Below are 16,868 nucleotides of genomic sequence, written 5' to 3'. Positions count from 1 at the left end.
GAATTTAAAGGGAAGCAATCAGTCCAACTGTATGACAGCTGAGATAGGCCAACGAGATGAGGAACTGAAACCAAAACAAAGAAAACTCAAGGAGGAGGTTCTGAACGGTTTCTGTCAGAGCTTCTCAGCTGTCTGGTTGTGACATATAATCATACTATCTGTCTCTCTATTTCATATTCAGGATATATCCTTCTTATATGTCCTTCTCTTGGCTAATGGATCTTCAATCAAGACGTATAGGATGGGGGCCTCCCACCTAGGGGAGATCGGAGTGCTGGTATAACAGCCTGACTCCGATTTTCCGTCGGCTAAGGGCAGCCATCCAAATTTCTACAAGAAACCGAAGAGTTCGAGCTCTGCATTGAGAAGAGTGTGTCAAAATCAAAGATTCTTCTAGAGTCTAAAAGCGACATTCTCGCGATGTGATTTCCCCCTCTCCAATGTTTGGCTACCCTTTCAAAGGCTGCAAAAATGAAACCAGTTGGATCTTTATTATAAACCTGTTTAAAATGCTTGGATAAAGAATGTTTCTCATATCCATTTTTCAGATTCATTATATGTTCATACCTTGATTTCCTACCTTTCAACATGCAATATAAAAAAATAGAACAAAGTATTAAACGCCATTGGCACTATATCTTGAAAAATAGAACTATCGGCCCCTTCATGACCTCTACCCCCCCACATCACCTACACAAAAGCTCAAAACGTAGGCCTAAAAATAGCACCGTCCATTTAACAAAAAAAAAAAAAGAAAATTCTATACATAATTGGCTTGATTTAAAAGGCTTTTACAGATTAGAAAAAATTGTAATTGCAGGAGTACTACATTTAAAAAATAAATAAAAAATAAAAGATTAATTCCAGACGGAATACTTTCTCGTATGAAATAAGGGAATTTTTGACCTGTAATTTAACTGATGCTATATACATCATTGAATGTCCCTGTAAGAAACAATACATAGGGAGGACAAAAAGACCATTTAAAAAGAGAATATCAGAATATATAATGAATATAAAAAATGGATATGAGAAACATTCTTTATCCAAGAATTTTAAACAGGTTCATAATTAAGATCCAACAGGTTTAATTTTTGCGGCCTTTGATAGGGTAGCCAAACCGTGGAGAGGGGGAAATCATATCACGAGAATGTCGCGTTTAGAATCTAGAAGAATCTTTGATTTTGATACACTCTTCTCAATGCAGAGCTCGAACTCTTCAGGTTTCTTGTAGAAATTTGGATGGCTGCCCTTAGCCGACGGAAAATCGGAGTCAGGCTGTTGTACCAGCACTCCGATCTCCCCTTGGTGGGAGGCCCCCATCCTATACGTCTTGATTTAAGATCCATTAGCCAAGAGAAGGAAATATAAGAAGGATATAAAAATGTGTGCCGCGATGTCACCATGATGGATGCCGCCGTGACACTAGATGTGCCATCCAAGTTTTCACAATCACACTTCTATTGAATCTCTGGTCCTAATAGATCTGTCAGCCTATGCTGATTTACTTATCTAGATGGTCCCACTGATGCTTTTTTCTACTTTGAGATGTTTATAAACTTGTCCAGTAGCTACGGAGACTGGACACACCCCTGTGGTGGATTGGCTTTGGTGGAGTCACATGGTTCGCTCCTTTCCTCCTCATGGTGCGTGTGACGTGGCCTACGTCACTGCGCCTCCGATCACGTGGGCGAGTGTTGTGAGCCGAGCCGCTCACGTCTAGGAGGATGGGGTGGAGTGTCGGGCCCCACGCTTGCGCATACAGGGACACCGAGTACATGCAGCCACACTGAAACACCAATGGTAAGCTGGTTTTAGTTTTTGAAATACAAACCGGATTCCAAAAAAGTTGGGACACTATACAAATCGTGAATAAAAACTGAATGCAATGATGTGGAGGTGCCAACTTCTAATATTTTATTCAGAATAGAACATAAGTCACGGAACAAAAGTTTAAACTGAGAAAATGTACCATTTTAAGGGAAAAATATGTTGAATCAGAATTTCATGGTGTCAACAAATCCCCAAAAAGTTGGGACAAGGCCATTTTCACCACTGTGTGGCATCTCCCCTTCTTCTTACAACACTAAGACGTCTGGGGACCGAGGAGACCAGTTTCTCAAGTTTAGAAATAGGAATGCTCTCCCATTCTTGTCTAATACAGGCCTCTAACTGTTCAATCGTCTTGGGCCTTCTTTGTTGCACCTTCCTCTTTATGATGCGCCAAATGTTCTCTATAGGTAAAAGATCTGGACTGCAGACTGGCCATTTCAGTACCCGGATCCTTCTCCTACGCAGCCATGATGTTGTGATTGATGCAGAATGTGGTCTGGCATTATCTTGAAAAATGCAGGGTCTTCCCTGAAAGAGATGACGTCTGGATGGGAGCATATGTTGTTCTAGAACCTGAATATATTTTTCTGCATTGATGGTGCCTTTCCAGACATGCAAGCTGCCCATGCCACACGCACTCATGCAACCCCATACCATCAGAGATGCAGGCTTCTGAACTGAGCGTTGATAACAACTTGGGTTGTCCTTGTCCTCTTTGGTCCGGATGACATGGCGTCCCAGATTTCCAAAAAGAACTTCGAATCGTGACTCGTCTGACCACAGAACAGTCTTCCATTTTGCCACACTCCATTTTAAATGATCCCTGGCCCAGTGAAAACACCTGAGCTTGTGGATCTTGCTTAGAAATGGCTTCTTCTTTGCACTGTAGAGTTTCAGCTGGCAACGGCGGATGGCACGGTGGATTGAGTTCACTGACAATGGTTTCTGGAAGTATTCCTGAGCCCATTCTGTGATTTCCTTTACAGTAGCATTCCTGTTTGTGGTGCAGTGTCGTTTAAGGGCCCGGAGATCACGGGCATCCAGTATGGTTTTACGGCCTTGACCCTTACGCACAGAGATTGTTCCAGATTCTCTGAATCTTCGGATGATGTTATGCACAGTTGATGATGATAGATGCAAAGTCTTTGCAATTTTTCGCTGGGTAACACCTTTCTGATATTGCTCCACTATCTTTCTGCGCAACATTGTGGGAATTGGTGATCCTCTACCCATCTTGGCTTCTGAGAGACACTGCCACTCTGAGAAGCTCTTTTTATACCCAATCATGTTGCCAATTGACCTAATTAGTGTTAATTGGTCTTCCAGCTCTTCGTTATGCTCAAATTTACTTTTTCCAGCCTCTTATTGCTACTTGTCCCAACTTTTGGGGGATTTGTTGACACCGTGAAAATTGGAATCAACTTATTTTTCCTTTAAAATGATACATTTACTCGGATTAAACGTTTGATCTGTCATCTACGTTCTATTACAAATAAAATATTGACATTTGCCATCTCCACATCATTGCATTCAGTTTTTATTCACAATTTGTTTAGTGTCCCAACTTTTTTGGAATTCGGTTTGTATATTAGATTTAATACAGCTGCACCTTAATCAGTTGAGGGTGCATTTTTAACCCTTTAGATACTATGCACTTGCACTTTAGCACTAATGCACAGGCTCACATATAAAATTTTTTATTATGTGTCATATTTATTATGTCTTCACCATAATTATGGAGATTATTATTAATTGTAATTTTTTTTATGACATCTATGCACTGTTTTAATTGTCTATTTGATGTATCTATTATGTGTCCAATTATCACTTAGTATGTATCGTGATTTACTCACACTTTGTGTGTGTGTATATATATATATATATATATATATATATATATATAATATATATATATATATATATATATATATATATATATATTTATATTTATATTTATATTGAAGAAAAAGTCCAGCAGGAGCCTCACCCAGGGAGCGGGTGAAATGTCCAACAAAGGGTAACGGCAATACCCAATAGTATAAAAGCGAAAAAGTGGGACTGCACTCCAGGATTGTAGTGAAATCAAAAGGCTTTTATTCACCCATTATATGGCAAACTTGCGACGTTTCGGCTCACAAGAGCCTTCCTCAGGAAGGCTCTTGTGAGCCGAAACGTCGCAAGTTTGCCATATAATGGGTGAATAAAAGCCTTTTGATTTCACTACAATCCAGGAGTGCAGTCCCACTTTTTCGCTTATATATTATATACATATATATATATATATATAAATAAAATCAAACTAAGTGCTTGAAAGAATGAGGTATTACTATAATTCAAAAAGTTGATACTTTTGATAGGAACATTTATTCCACATTTTTAGAATGTTTATTTTACTTCATTTTGTGAACCCAGTATACAACAACCAGCCAATCACGGCAAGCGATGTACCGGTATTTTCTGTGCACACTGCATACAAAGCTTGCTTGGATTGGGTGGGTCTCCCTGCCTGCCCAGCCCTCCCTGTCTTCCAGACGATCTGAGCGGTAGTACGCAAAGTGATACTGCCGGCATGAGAAAACCACTGACAGCAGGGAGAGGGGGCTGCTTTAGGAGCGGCTGGCCAGGATGTAGCGCACGGTGGCTCAGCTTGCCTCCAGTCCAGCTAGGAAGTAAGTTTCAGCACGCCGTATACCAGCATATAAGACTTTTGAGAAGATTTTCATGTGTTAAAAAGTGGTCTTATACGCAGGAAAATACAGTACTCTATATACATTATAGCAAGTTCATAAATATGAAGCACTGTTATTTGGGATGAAAGGCAACTTACCCCCCAAAAAACGCACATGCAGACAAAAAAAACGCATTGGAAACGCATCAAAATCACAATGCGTTTTTTGGACTGCTTAAATTGCTACAAGTTAATGTATTAGGAGAAGATCAGCCTCTTGGGAGTATGGGAGTAAAGAATGATCAGATATGCCTTAAATATGGGAAAAACTGTATTATTATATAATGATGTAGATGGAAAATCCAGTTGGGGTCTTAAAGAAGACTGGAGGATGGGGTATATAAGTGGGCAGGATTGGCTAACAAAAATGGCCACTGATGAAGGAGTTGGATTAACTCTGAAATGAGTCTGGTAATATAAAAGCTCAGAGACCCAATTAAGAGACACATCGATGTACTGAGGACAACATTCCATTGTTTGAAAGAAAGGAAAATTATGGAGCGCTCCCTAGACACTATAGAAATGATCCTATGAAGTTCTGAGTGGTGTGAAAGTAACGAGGTGCCACGTGGGACGCCGGATCAAACAAGCGGCACCACAGGAGATACCGCGAACTGGCTAATACAAACTGCGATATAGTGTAACTCCACACCCAGCATAGCAGTAAACTGATTGAGGTAAGCTAGGTACCAACCACGTGGGACGCCACGGTCGGTGGAGAACCAGCTACTAACAGTATATTACTGACCTATAATGGAAATATACTGCTAAAGGAGAAATCGCTACAATATAAAGATAAAGGAAAAACTATAAACTGATGGACGCAATATGAAACTTATACTAATATATTATTAGATATCATAAGGACAGATATTATATTTATAAGTGTGGATTATTGATAAGAAGAGGATCTAACTGGATTAAAAATAAATGTGGTTGAAGTACCATCATATTACACTACCCAACGACAGCGCTCTATTAATATACTAACAAATGTTATAAGCACTGACACTACGGCATATCTATAAAAGGTGAAATACACTGCTCAAAAAAATAAAGGGAACACAAAAATAACACATCCTAGATCTGAATTAATTAAATATTCTTCTGAAATACTTTGTTCTTTACATAGTTGAATGTGCTGACAACAAAATCACACAAAAATAAAAAAATGGAAATCTAATTTTTCAACCCATGGAGGTCTGGATTTGGAGTCACACTCAAAATTAAAGTGGAAAAACACACTACAGGCTGATCCAACTTTGATGTAATGTCCTTAAAACAAGTCAAAATGAGGCTCAGTAGTGTGTGTGGCCTCCACATGCCTGTATGACCTCCCTACAACGCCTGTGCATGCTCCTGATGAGGTGGCGGACGGTCTCCTGAGGGATCTCCTCCCAGACCTGGACTAAAGCATCTGCCAACTCCTGGACAGTCTGTGGTGCAACATGACGTTGGTGGATAGAGCGAGACATGATGTCCCAGATGTGCTCAATTGGATTCAGGTCTGGGGAACGGGCGGGCCAGTCCATAGCATCAATGCCTTTGTCTTGCAGGAACTGCTGATACACTCCAGCCACATGAGGTCTAGCATTGTCTTGCAATAGGAGGAACCCAGGGCCAACCGCACCAGCATATGGTCTCAAAAGGGGTCTGAGGATCTCATCTCGGTACCTAATGGCAGTCAGGCTACCTCTGGCGAGCACACGGAGGGCTGTGCGGCCCTCCAAAGAAATGCCACCCCACACCATTACTGACACAATGCCAAACCGGTCATGCTGGAGGATGTTGCAGGCAGCAGAACGTTCTCCACGGCGTCTCCAGACTCTGTTACGTCTTTCACGTGCTCAGTGTGAACCTGCTTTCATCTGTGAAGACCACAGGGCGCCAGTGGCGAATTTGCCAATCTTGGTGTCTCTGGCAAATGCCAAACGTCCTGCACGGTGTTGGGCTGTAAGCACAACCCTCACCTGTGGACGTCGGGCCCTCATATCACCCTCATGGAGTCTGTTTCTGACCGTTTGAGCAGACACATGCACATTTGTGGCCTGCTGGAGGTCATTTTGCAGGGCTCTGGCAGTGCTCCTCCTGTTCCTCCTTGCACAAAGGCGGAGGTAGCAGTCCTACTGCTGGGTTGTTGCCCTCCTACGGCCTCCTCCACGTCTCCTGATGTACTGGCCTGTCTCCTGGTAGCGCCTCCATGCTCTGGACACTACGCTGACAGACACAGCAAACCTTCTTGCCACAGCTCGCATTGATGTGCCATCCTGGATAAGCTGCACTACCTGAGCCACTTGTGTGGGTTGTAGACTCCGTCTCATGCTACCACTAGAGTGAAAGCACCGCCAGCATTTAAAAGTGACCAAAACATCAGCCAGGAAGCATAGGAACTGAGAAGTGGTCTGTGGTGACCACCTGCAGAACCACTCCTTTATTGGGGGTGTCTTGCTAATTGCCTATAATTTCCACTTGTTGTCTATCCCATTTGCACAACAGCATGTGAAATTGATTGTCACTCAGTGTTGCTTCCTAAGTGGACAGTTTGATTTCACAGAAGTGTGATTGACTTGGAGTTACATTGTGTTGTTTAAGTGTTCCCTTTATTTTTTTGAGCAGTGTATTAATAAGAGGCTATTTTGGATTATAACTTGATTATAAGTAAATGTGGTTGCAATATAATCACACTATATACTGATGAGAATCAGCTAATAATAGCTATAGATCCTCTTTCTGGATCCAGATATAGAGGCAATAAGAGTTCAGGTGGACCTAAACCACATACAAGTATAAACTGAACTTTTTATTGTATTTTCTATTTTTAATTTTACCTTTATTTTTATTGCATTTATTTTTTACTTTTACCTATATACAGATATGACTCGGAAAATTAGAATATCGTGCAAAGTTCATTTATTTCAGTAATGCAACTTAAAAGGTAAAACTAACATATGAGATAGACTCATTACATGCAAAGCGAGATATTTCAAGCCTTTATTTGTGATAATTTGGATGATTATGGCTTACAGCTTATGAAACCCCAAAGTCACAATTTTGAGGTACCCTTTGCTCAGGGGGTAAGGATTAATTAGCTGACTAGAGTGTGACACTTTGAGCCTAGAATATTGAACCTTTTCACAAAACTCAAATTTTAAGCTGCATTAATACAACTCCTTTTAAGTTGCATTACTGGAATAAATGGACTTTTGCACGATATTCAAATTTTTCGAGTTACACCTGTATTTATATTTAAGGGTTCTGATTTTAAATATTTTGTATCCTTAATCTGAGTATGTCACATGGTAATGTCACAGTTTCATGTAATAAATACTTTAGTTATGTTGCGATACAAGACACATTTAAGACCACTTGAAAAATGGCAAAAAATCTTATTTCACATTGTTGGATCTTAACAAGGTTTCAAGTAGAGCTTCAACATCCAACAAGAAGAAATGGGAGTGAGACAAAACATTTTTTGAGCATTCAATTAATTGAAAATAACGATTAAACTGAAACAGGCTGTTTTTCAGCTGATCCAAATTTTAGGACCACATGCCTTTTAAAAGGCCAAATCTGTGCAAAGATGTGGATTCATTGTCATTTTCTGTCAGGTAGTCACACGTTTTGATGGCAAAGGCAACAAAACTCTCCCTTTTTGAACGTGGTCGGGTTGTTGAACTGCATAAGCAGGGTCTCCCACAGCGCGCCATCGCTGCTGAGGTGGGATGCAGTAAGACAGTCATTTGGAATTTCTTAAATGATCCTGAGGGTTATGGAGCAAAAAAGTCAAGTGGAAGACCCCAAAAAAATTCTAAATTTCATCAGCACTGAGCCGGAGGATCCAATTGGCTGTCCGCCAAGACACTGGACGATCCTCGACCCAAATTAAGGCCCTTACTGGTGCTGACTGCAGCCCCATAACCATCAGACGGCATCTGAGACTGAAGGGCTTCAAAAACAAAAAACGTCTTCAAAGACCTCGTCTCCTTGACCGCCACAGAACTGCTCGTTTGGACTTTGCAAGAGAGCACCAAACATGGGACATTCAAAAGGTGGAAGAAAGTTTTATTCTCTGATGATAAAACATTTAACCTTGATGGTCCTGATGGTTTCCAACGTTACTGGCATGACAAGCAGATCCCACCTGAGATGTTTTCTAAGCGCCACAGTGGAGGTGGCGCCATAATGGTCTGGGGTGCTTTTTCCTTCAGTGGAACAATGGAGCTTCATGAAGTGCAGGGGCGTCAAACGGCCGTGGCTATGTCCAGATGTTGCAGAGAGCATTCCTCATGACTGAGGGCCCTCGTCTGTGTGGTAACGACTGGGTTTTTCAACAGGACAACGCTACAGTACACAATGCACGCAGGACAAGGGACTTCTTCCAGGAGAATAACATCACTCTTTTGGCCCATCCTGCGTGTTCCCCTGATCTAAATCCAATTGAGAACCTTTGGGGATGGATGGCAAGGGAAGTTTACAAAACTGGACAACAGTTCCAGACAGTAAATGGCCTTCGTGCGGCCGTCTTCACCACTTGGAGAAATGTTCCGACTCACCTCATGGAAACGCTTGCATCAAGCATGCCGAAACGAATTTTGGAAGTGATAAACAATAACGGCGGAGCTACTCATTACCGAGTTCATGTTTGGAAGTTGGATTTCTGTTTTGGGGGGGGGGGGGTTATTTTTTTTTGGACGTGTGGTCCTAAACTTTTGATCCGCTGAAAAACAGCCAGTTTATTCGTTGTTTTCATTAAATTGAATGCTCAAAAAATGTTTTGTCTCACTCCCATTTCTTCTTGTTGCATGTTGAAGCTTTACTTGGAACCTTGTTAAGATCCAGCCATGCTAAATATGATTTTTTGCCATTTTTCAAGTGGTCTTAAACTTTTGATCAGGACTGTATATTCAAGTCCCTGGGTGGTTCTAAATATAGAGTGTCTATCTACAACAATTTTATTGAACATATTACAAGTACAGCCAACAGGGGGCAGCATCACAAGCAGACAGTCTCTGCTCTAGTAATGATGCTGCCTCCTGTTCCTGAAAGTATAAACTGCTAGATCACTGTATTAGTAGACACCTTGCTGTCCCTACTTTATATGTCAAAAAAATGCTGTAATTAAAAGGCTATGGACACCTTTGGGGGAGATTTTTTTATCATTGCATTTTACTAGTTTTAGGTTAAACATTCTAAACAGTTTTTCCTCTACAGTTTCATTACATGTACAGACTATTTCTCTCAATCTGTAGCCCTTATCTCTGAACTCCTGACAGCTCATAAACACTCATTATAGCCAAATTTGATTAAAACTTATAACAAAATGGCTTAAATGTGTTTACACAGCCGAAAGCTGTAGATGAAAAAAACTGTTGAAAATTTTTAATGAAGACCAGATTTTAATTAAGACCAGGGAGCTCAGTACACATTGCACTGCTCTACAATAGATGGTAATGATCTGATCCGGCCTATAATATGCCATCATGGCTGGGCAGGCTGACAAGAACGCTCACCAATGTATAGTATATGAAAGTGCCAAAGCGTACCGGCAGCTCTGCAAGTGGAGGCAATCAGTCCTGCTCACATTCTCGGACAGGTTGCTGGTGGCCATTTTAAATCATTCCTAGAGAACCCCTTTAAGGCTGATTTTACACCTGCATTAACTTACTTAAAGGGGTTGTCCAGGTTCAGAGCTGAACCCGGACATACCCTTATTTTCACCCAGGCAGCCCCCCTGAGGCTAGCATCGGAGCATCTCATGCTCCAATGCGCTCCCTTGCCCTGCGCTAAATCGCGCAGGGCAAGGTCTCTTGTTTTCAATAACACACTGCGGCGTGGAAACTTCCGCTCGGCAGTGTGTTCGGTGACGTCACCGGCTCTGATGGGAGGGCTTTAGCGCTGCCCTAGCCGTTTTAATGGCAGTTCATGCTCCGATGCTCAAGTCAGGAGGGCTGCCGGGGTGAAAATGGAGATATGTCCGGGTTCAGCTCTGAACCCGGACAACCCCTTTAAGCTGTTCTCTTACATCAGAGTAACAGGGGGAAAAAAGTATCCTTAAACAGACTAGTGTTAGAAAACAGTTTGAGTGGCACTGCGTTTAACTTCCTCTGCCCTGTAAACGGGCTATGTCACATGTACAACACGGGTGCGAACTTTAGCCACCTGACGGTGCTCCGCCCTTGTAGCCAATTTAAACGAAAAGATATATACAGGCGGCACTGACATTCGGTGCAAACGATGGTTGCTCAGACCAATGGTTCGTTTCGCACCCTCACATCTCAGGGACATGGCTGATTTACTACTGGCTCTGGAGTAGGTCCAGTGGCAGGAGGTATTTCAGCTGGTGTCCCTGGATGTGGAGAGCCTTCACACGCGTATCCTACAGGATGAAGACATAGAAGCAGTAATGGAAGTCCTTAGCAATACTGACAAAAGTGTGGTCTTTTTGGACTTCATTAGAGATGCACTGAGTTAAAAAGGCTATTATTTTCCAGGGGTTACCCCATAAATTTATTAAATGATGCAATGATTAAGGCCACACCCTTAGATCAGTAAAAGAGATCTACCATAGTTGACGATGGTGGGATAAGGCACCAGCAGGCCAATTTACGACCCTGTGTGTTCTCCTTTAAATACAGCCCCATTGCTGACCAAATTAAAAAGATAGTAAGAGACAACTGGGCTATATTGGAAGGAGATGATAACCTTATAGATGTTAGGGGAACTCGTCTAATCATAGCATTTAGGAGGTGCCACACGTTAAAGGACAGGTTGGTCCGGAGCAGATTTATAGAAAATAAAACTGGCACTTGGCTAGAAGGATGGCGACCTAAGGGAAACCGCCATTGCGGTATTTGCTTATATTGCATGTTTAACCCCCAGTGAGAGGTCCTATCCTTTGGTGGATTACAACACAAAGTTAACACCTTAATCACATGCTAAACCAAGCTCATAGTCTATTTAATCTCATGCATTTGTGGTAGGATTTACATAGGGAAGACCATTAGGTGTCTTAATAAAAGATTTAGAGAGCACATAAATTCATTGAGCACAGGTAAAGGGTGCCCACGTCTCATTGACCATGTACACCACGAGCATGGAGGTAATAGCAATGTTCTCAGATTTGCTGGCATTGAGATTGTATCAAATCCCCCACTAGTGGGGGATAGACACCGTGAACTCCTTAGAAGAGAAAGCAAATGAATTCTGCACTCATGCATATTGGGGCCCTTAGGTTTAAATGAAAAAAAAATATATATATATTTTGGAGTGTTTTTTTTTTATATCAAGTATGTCTTAATGTAGGATTATGTTTTAAAAAAATTTATGTTTAGTAACACTTTACGTAATGCCGACCCCAGTGTGACGTCACATGCAAGCGCCGTCTTGCGATGCTGCTGGTGAGGTCACGCACGTCACGCAGATGACGTATGGGAGCTGACATTTAAACATTGGCGTCGTTTATGTTACTGGCCCGAAGAAGCGTGGAGGCGCGAAACGGCCGTCGCCGTACATCCTCACACTGCACATACTGCACTGTATGTTTGCCCGCCCCGAGCCATTAATGTATCCAGCTTTTATGTATCCTGCCGTGATGTACCCAGTTTTATGTACTCAGCCATGGAGGAAATAAAGAACGTTTGCACCGAACGGTGAGTGCCGCCTGTATATATCTTTTCGTTTAAATACACTTCCATTTCTATCCATCATCCATTGACTATAGAATATTACAAAAAACAAAACAAAAAAAAAATTCAAAAAAAAAAACTCCATGCCATAATTTTATCAAGGTGGAAAATAAAGTTAAGTTCTTCAGACTTGGCTTCTGCTTTTCTGCTTTCCACAAAAATAGCAGAAACCTAACTCCCCCCCCCCCCCCCATTTTGCTGTTTGTCTGACGAAACAGAATAACAGAAATGCAGATGTGAATTCAGCCTAACCTGTATGTAATAAAATGGGTCATCAACACTGGGCTACTTATCGGCCACTTTCCAGATAGTCTGGCTAGATTTGAACTTTAGACCTGCTTGCTCTAGCCGGCTAACAGGTTTATGTAGAACTGCTTGATATCTTCAAAGCGAGCAAACAATTGCTCAGTTCTTGAAACCCTTTATAATGCTCTGCTATAAAGCCTGCAGAAAGTAACATTACTTCTGAAGTGTGGTTAAAATGAGGACGGAAAGAACTAACCTCAATAAAATCCCCTGCATTGTTACTCTTCAAGCCCTCTGTGATGGAGCAGAGCTCTTTCCTGCTCTGTAGTAATGACTTCACAGAATTCAGCAGCCCCTCGCTGACACACTGCAGAAAAGACAGGTGAAGTGAAAGAAGTCAGCGCTACCAAACATGAATACAATACATGCTATGGAGCAAGGAACTTTATTAGGAGTCATCACCAAGCAGGACATCCCTGAGATAACATATGGAAATCTATACACAGTGTATTGATGGTAGAAAATAAGATGAGTTACACCTTAATGGGATTATCCAAGACCTATAAATGCCCCCCATATGCTCTGGCCCCTCACAGAGGTTGTACTTACCTCGCTCCTTGTACTTACCTCGTGTCGCTCCAGTGGCCCACACAGCCACTGCTGCATCTCACCGTTGCGCAGATGAAAACATCCAGCAGGGGGGGTTTGTCAGCCAATAGCAGGCCATGACGGGAACAAGCCTCCCTAGCATCGTGTGTAACACTAGGGAGGCTCGCTCCCTTCCCGGCCTTCTATTGGCTGCCCCTGTCGCCAGATGTTTTGATCCGCAAGACGGGGCGATGCAGCGGTGGCCGTGCAATCATAATAAAGAAGCGATGTGGGAGCCGGGGAGCAAGGGACTTAAATCTGTATGAGGGGCCCGGACATATGGGGGGGGGGGGGCCTTATAGGTCTTGGATAAGCCCTTTAAGAGAATCCATCATGGCGATACCGTTCATGGTGGCAGAACCATTTTCTGCATGGACTACAAAGGAGCAACATCAAGATGTCAGTCATCTCTTTCAATACTTTTGCAGAATGGCTCTTCAACAGACAGATGCAAGTAAATGACCAAAGCCTTACAGGAGGTCCTAGGTCACTGCTGCCAAGGTATTCTTAACTCCTTAAAAGGGGTTCTCAGAGAATTAAGAAAATGAAAATACTTCAATTTTACTATATATTCCCAAATACCTTTCATTTGTTATAATAGCTTATTTTGTCTAGGGAGCAATCATTAGGAGAAATAAAATGGCCGCCATCCTAATAGTACACACAAAACCTGTCCTAATCACACAGGAGGACAAGTTTCTTCACAACACTGAGCTAAACAGCTTCTTCATCCGCTTCCTCCTCTCTGCTCTACTTGTCAGATATTAAGATCCTGAATACAACTGATAAGATCTTCAGCTGAATCTCTGAAGGAATGGAGTTCATGAGGAGACATGAAGTAGAAAGAGGACAGACAGGACAGATTATGGTAATGGAGACTGCATGCTCATTAGCCACATCCCCACCTCCTCTCTGTACTTCATGTCTCCTACAGGGAATCAGCAGAAGATCTCATCTGCATTCAGGATCATAATCCCTGACAATCAGAGCAGAGAGAAGGTTGAGGCAGCTCTTCAGCACAGTTCTGAAGTAGCTTGTCCTGCTGTGTGATAAGGACAGGTTGTGTGTGTACTAATAGGACGGCACCCATTCTATTTCCCCTGATAATTATTTCCTAAACAAAACAAGCCATTATACCTAATGAAAGGTATTTGGGAATATATTTATAATAAAGTAATATTTAAGTATTTTCAGTCATTTTATTTTCTTAATTCCCAGAGAGCCCTTTTAACAACTGCCCACCGTGATCTGACGGTGGGCATTGTAGGTCCTCAGTCTTCAGCAACATCTTCTGGCATCACTGCAATAGAGGTGGATTAGTGGTTCCCAGATCGCTCCTGCTCTAAGCAGCAGTTGTTACTTACACCTCAGCGTATTGCAGCAGTCTTCTGTTCTACAGCCGGGGTCGGAGGAAGCTCCAATTGCGGCTGGTAAATAGTTTGATTTCTGTGGTTCATGACATAAAAATGATCAAGGGGGATATTAGTGACAAAGTGTATCGGAGTTTTAAAAAAAAAAAAAAAAGAAAGAAAGAAAAAAAAAGTCTGCATAATTGCTGTGCTTCTTTGTTCAATGATAACTGTGAAGGAGCAGGTCTTTTTTGGGCTTCTCTAATGTTTCTTTCAGCCGTACTATTCCCTGTTTTAGCTGCACATTGAGATGCATTTCACTCAGAAGCAGGGGGTGCCTCCCTTCTGCCAGCACTGTACTGCTGTGACATCCTTTTCCTTAATTCCCACTATGTTTGTTTTCAGCTACAGAGCTCACAGAACAGATAAGGAGATGGAAAACCACACTTTCACCAGAAAGGCAGGACACTTCTGTTATGTTCAGAAGCTGTGTAGAAGCAGTTGTTTTATCAGGCTAATGATCTCAGTAGCTGTGACACGTCCCCATTTCCTGTGAGTCGTCTTCTGTCTCTGTTACTAGGGACGGATCTTGCCTGACAACAGGCAGTGGAAGAGAGACCCATAGTGGCCATGACTCAAAGGAGTACCCCTCGGAAGACAGGGAAGGAGACAAAAGGCCTCATTCCTTTCTTAAATTGTTCTGGTGAAATGGAAGCCGAGCTCTGATTGGTTGCTATGGACAGCTAAGACACTTTTGGGGAATACGGCCCAGTAAGCGCTATCCTGTACAAACCACACAAAGGAAATAGGGGTGTTTTTTGGGGCCCACCCAGCACTATGGGGCAATATTGAGGTGATAGCTAATATATGTGCAGTGCTATGTGGCTGGCATCATATTCATGTAGAGATTTTGCAAGGGCATCACCAGTTGAAGGCAAGTGCTGTCATGCAAGGATACCATCACAGGTAGTACATACTTCTACCATTTACCATCTAATTATGCCATTTATTAAAGAAAAAAAGACCACAAAAAACAACCATCTTCAAGTGGCATGTTGAAATGATAACGTCTCATAACTACTCTCAGCAGACTCTTAGACTAGTTCCTGGTCGTGGCTTACAGGAACAGGTTCTTTCTGTTGCTCAGGAGTCAGTAATTCACTCTGTGCTCCATTTCTTTTATTTCTTCTTTCAACATGATGTCATAAGGGTATTCTGTACACTGTGAAGGGTCTCATTTATCCAGGTCATGGTATATCTGTAAAGAAAAAATCAAGGCAACTGCACTTACTGTAGATATCTTGAAAACGAGTGAAACGTTTTCAGGAAATCTACAATAAGTCCAGTTGCCTTGATTTATTCTTTACAGATATTCTGCACATGAGGTTATTTCAGGAACTTATAACCACTTTTGTTGTATTATTATTATTATTATTATTATTATTATTAATTATTAAAGCGCCATTCATTCCATAGCGCTGTACATATGATGAGCGGTGCACATACATAATACAGACAATTGCACTAATCATAAACAAGACAAGTTACAAACTGGTACAGAAGGAGAGAGGGCCCTGCCCGTGAGGGCTTACAATCTATATGGTATGGGTGAAGGACACAGTAGGTGCGAGTTAAGTTGGTCATGGCGGTATAGAGGCAGCGGGGTCACTGGTTGTAGGCTTGTCTGAAGAGGTGGGTTTTCAGGTTTCTTTTGAAGGATTCCAATGTAGGTGAGAGTCTGATATGTTGGGGTAGCGAGTTCCAGAGTATGGGGGATGCACGGGAGAAATCTTGGAGTCGATTGTGGGAAGAGGCAATAAGAGGAGAGGAGAGAAGGAGGTCTTGTGAGGATCAAAGAGTGCGTGTGGGGATGTATCTGGAAAGTAGCTCAGAGATGTAGGGAGGGGACAGGTTATGGACGGCCTTGTATGTATTTGTTAGTACTTTGAAGTGAATTCGCTGGGCAATGGGGAGCCAGTGAAGGGATTGGCAGAGTAGAGAGGGAGAGGAGTAATAGGGGGAGAGGTCGATTAGTCGGGCAGCAGAGTTGAGGATAGATTGGAGGGGTGCGAGAGTGCTAGATGGAAGGCCACAGAGGAGAATGTTGCAGTAGTCTAGGCGAGAGATAATGAGGGCATGTACAAGAATTTTCACAGATTCAAAGTTAAGGAAAGCACGGATGCGGGAGATGTTTTTGAGTTGGAGGCGGCAGGTGGTGGAAAGAGCTTGGATTTGCGGTCGGAAGGAAAGTGCAGAATCCAAGGTCACTCCAAGGCAGCGGACTTTGTTGACCGGGGAGAGTGTGCAGCCATTGATCATGATAGATAGGTCTGTTGAGGGGGTTGAACAAGATGGGGGAAAGATTATGAATTCTGTCTT

At 42.3% G+C, this 16,868-nt stretch overlaps 1 protein-coding gene across 4 annotated transcripts in view; it reads right to left on the bottom strand.

The window, feature by feature from the left end:
- Positions 1-16,868, bottom strand: part of AKAP11 (A-kinase anchoring protein 11) — a 105,828-nt gene that overhangs the window by 57,338 nt on the left and 31,622 nt on the right. For all 4 annotated transcript variants that reach the window (XM_040425416.1, XM_040425419.1, XM_040425418.1 and 1 more), the window contains exon 3: positions 12,749-12,859. In XM_040425416.1, the coding sequence (XP_040281350.1) occupies positions 12,749-12,859 (111 nt within the window). The remainder of the gene's footprint in view (positions 1-12,748; positions 12,860-16,868) is intronic.

Source organism: Bufo bufo, chromosome 3, assembly GCF_905171765.1.
Source record: "Bufo bufo chromosome 3, aBufBuf1.1, whole genome shotgun sequence".
In the NCBI taxonomy this organism is placed as follows: Eukaryota; Metazoa; Chordata; class Amphibia; order Anura; family Bufonidae; genus Bufo; species Bufo bufo.
Note: the sequence above shows the minus strand (reverse complement) of the source record. Positions and strands in the feature narration are given on the sequence as shown.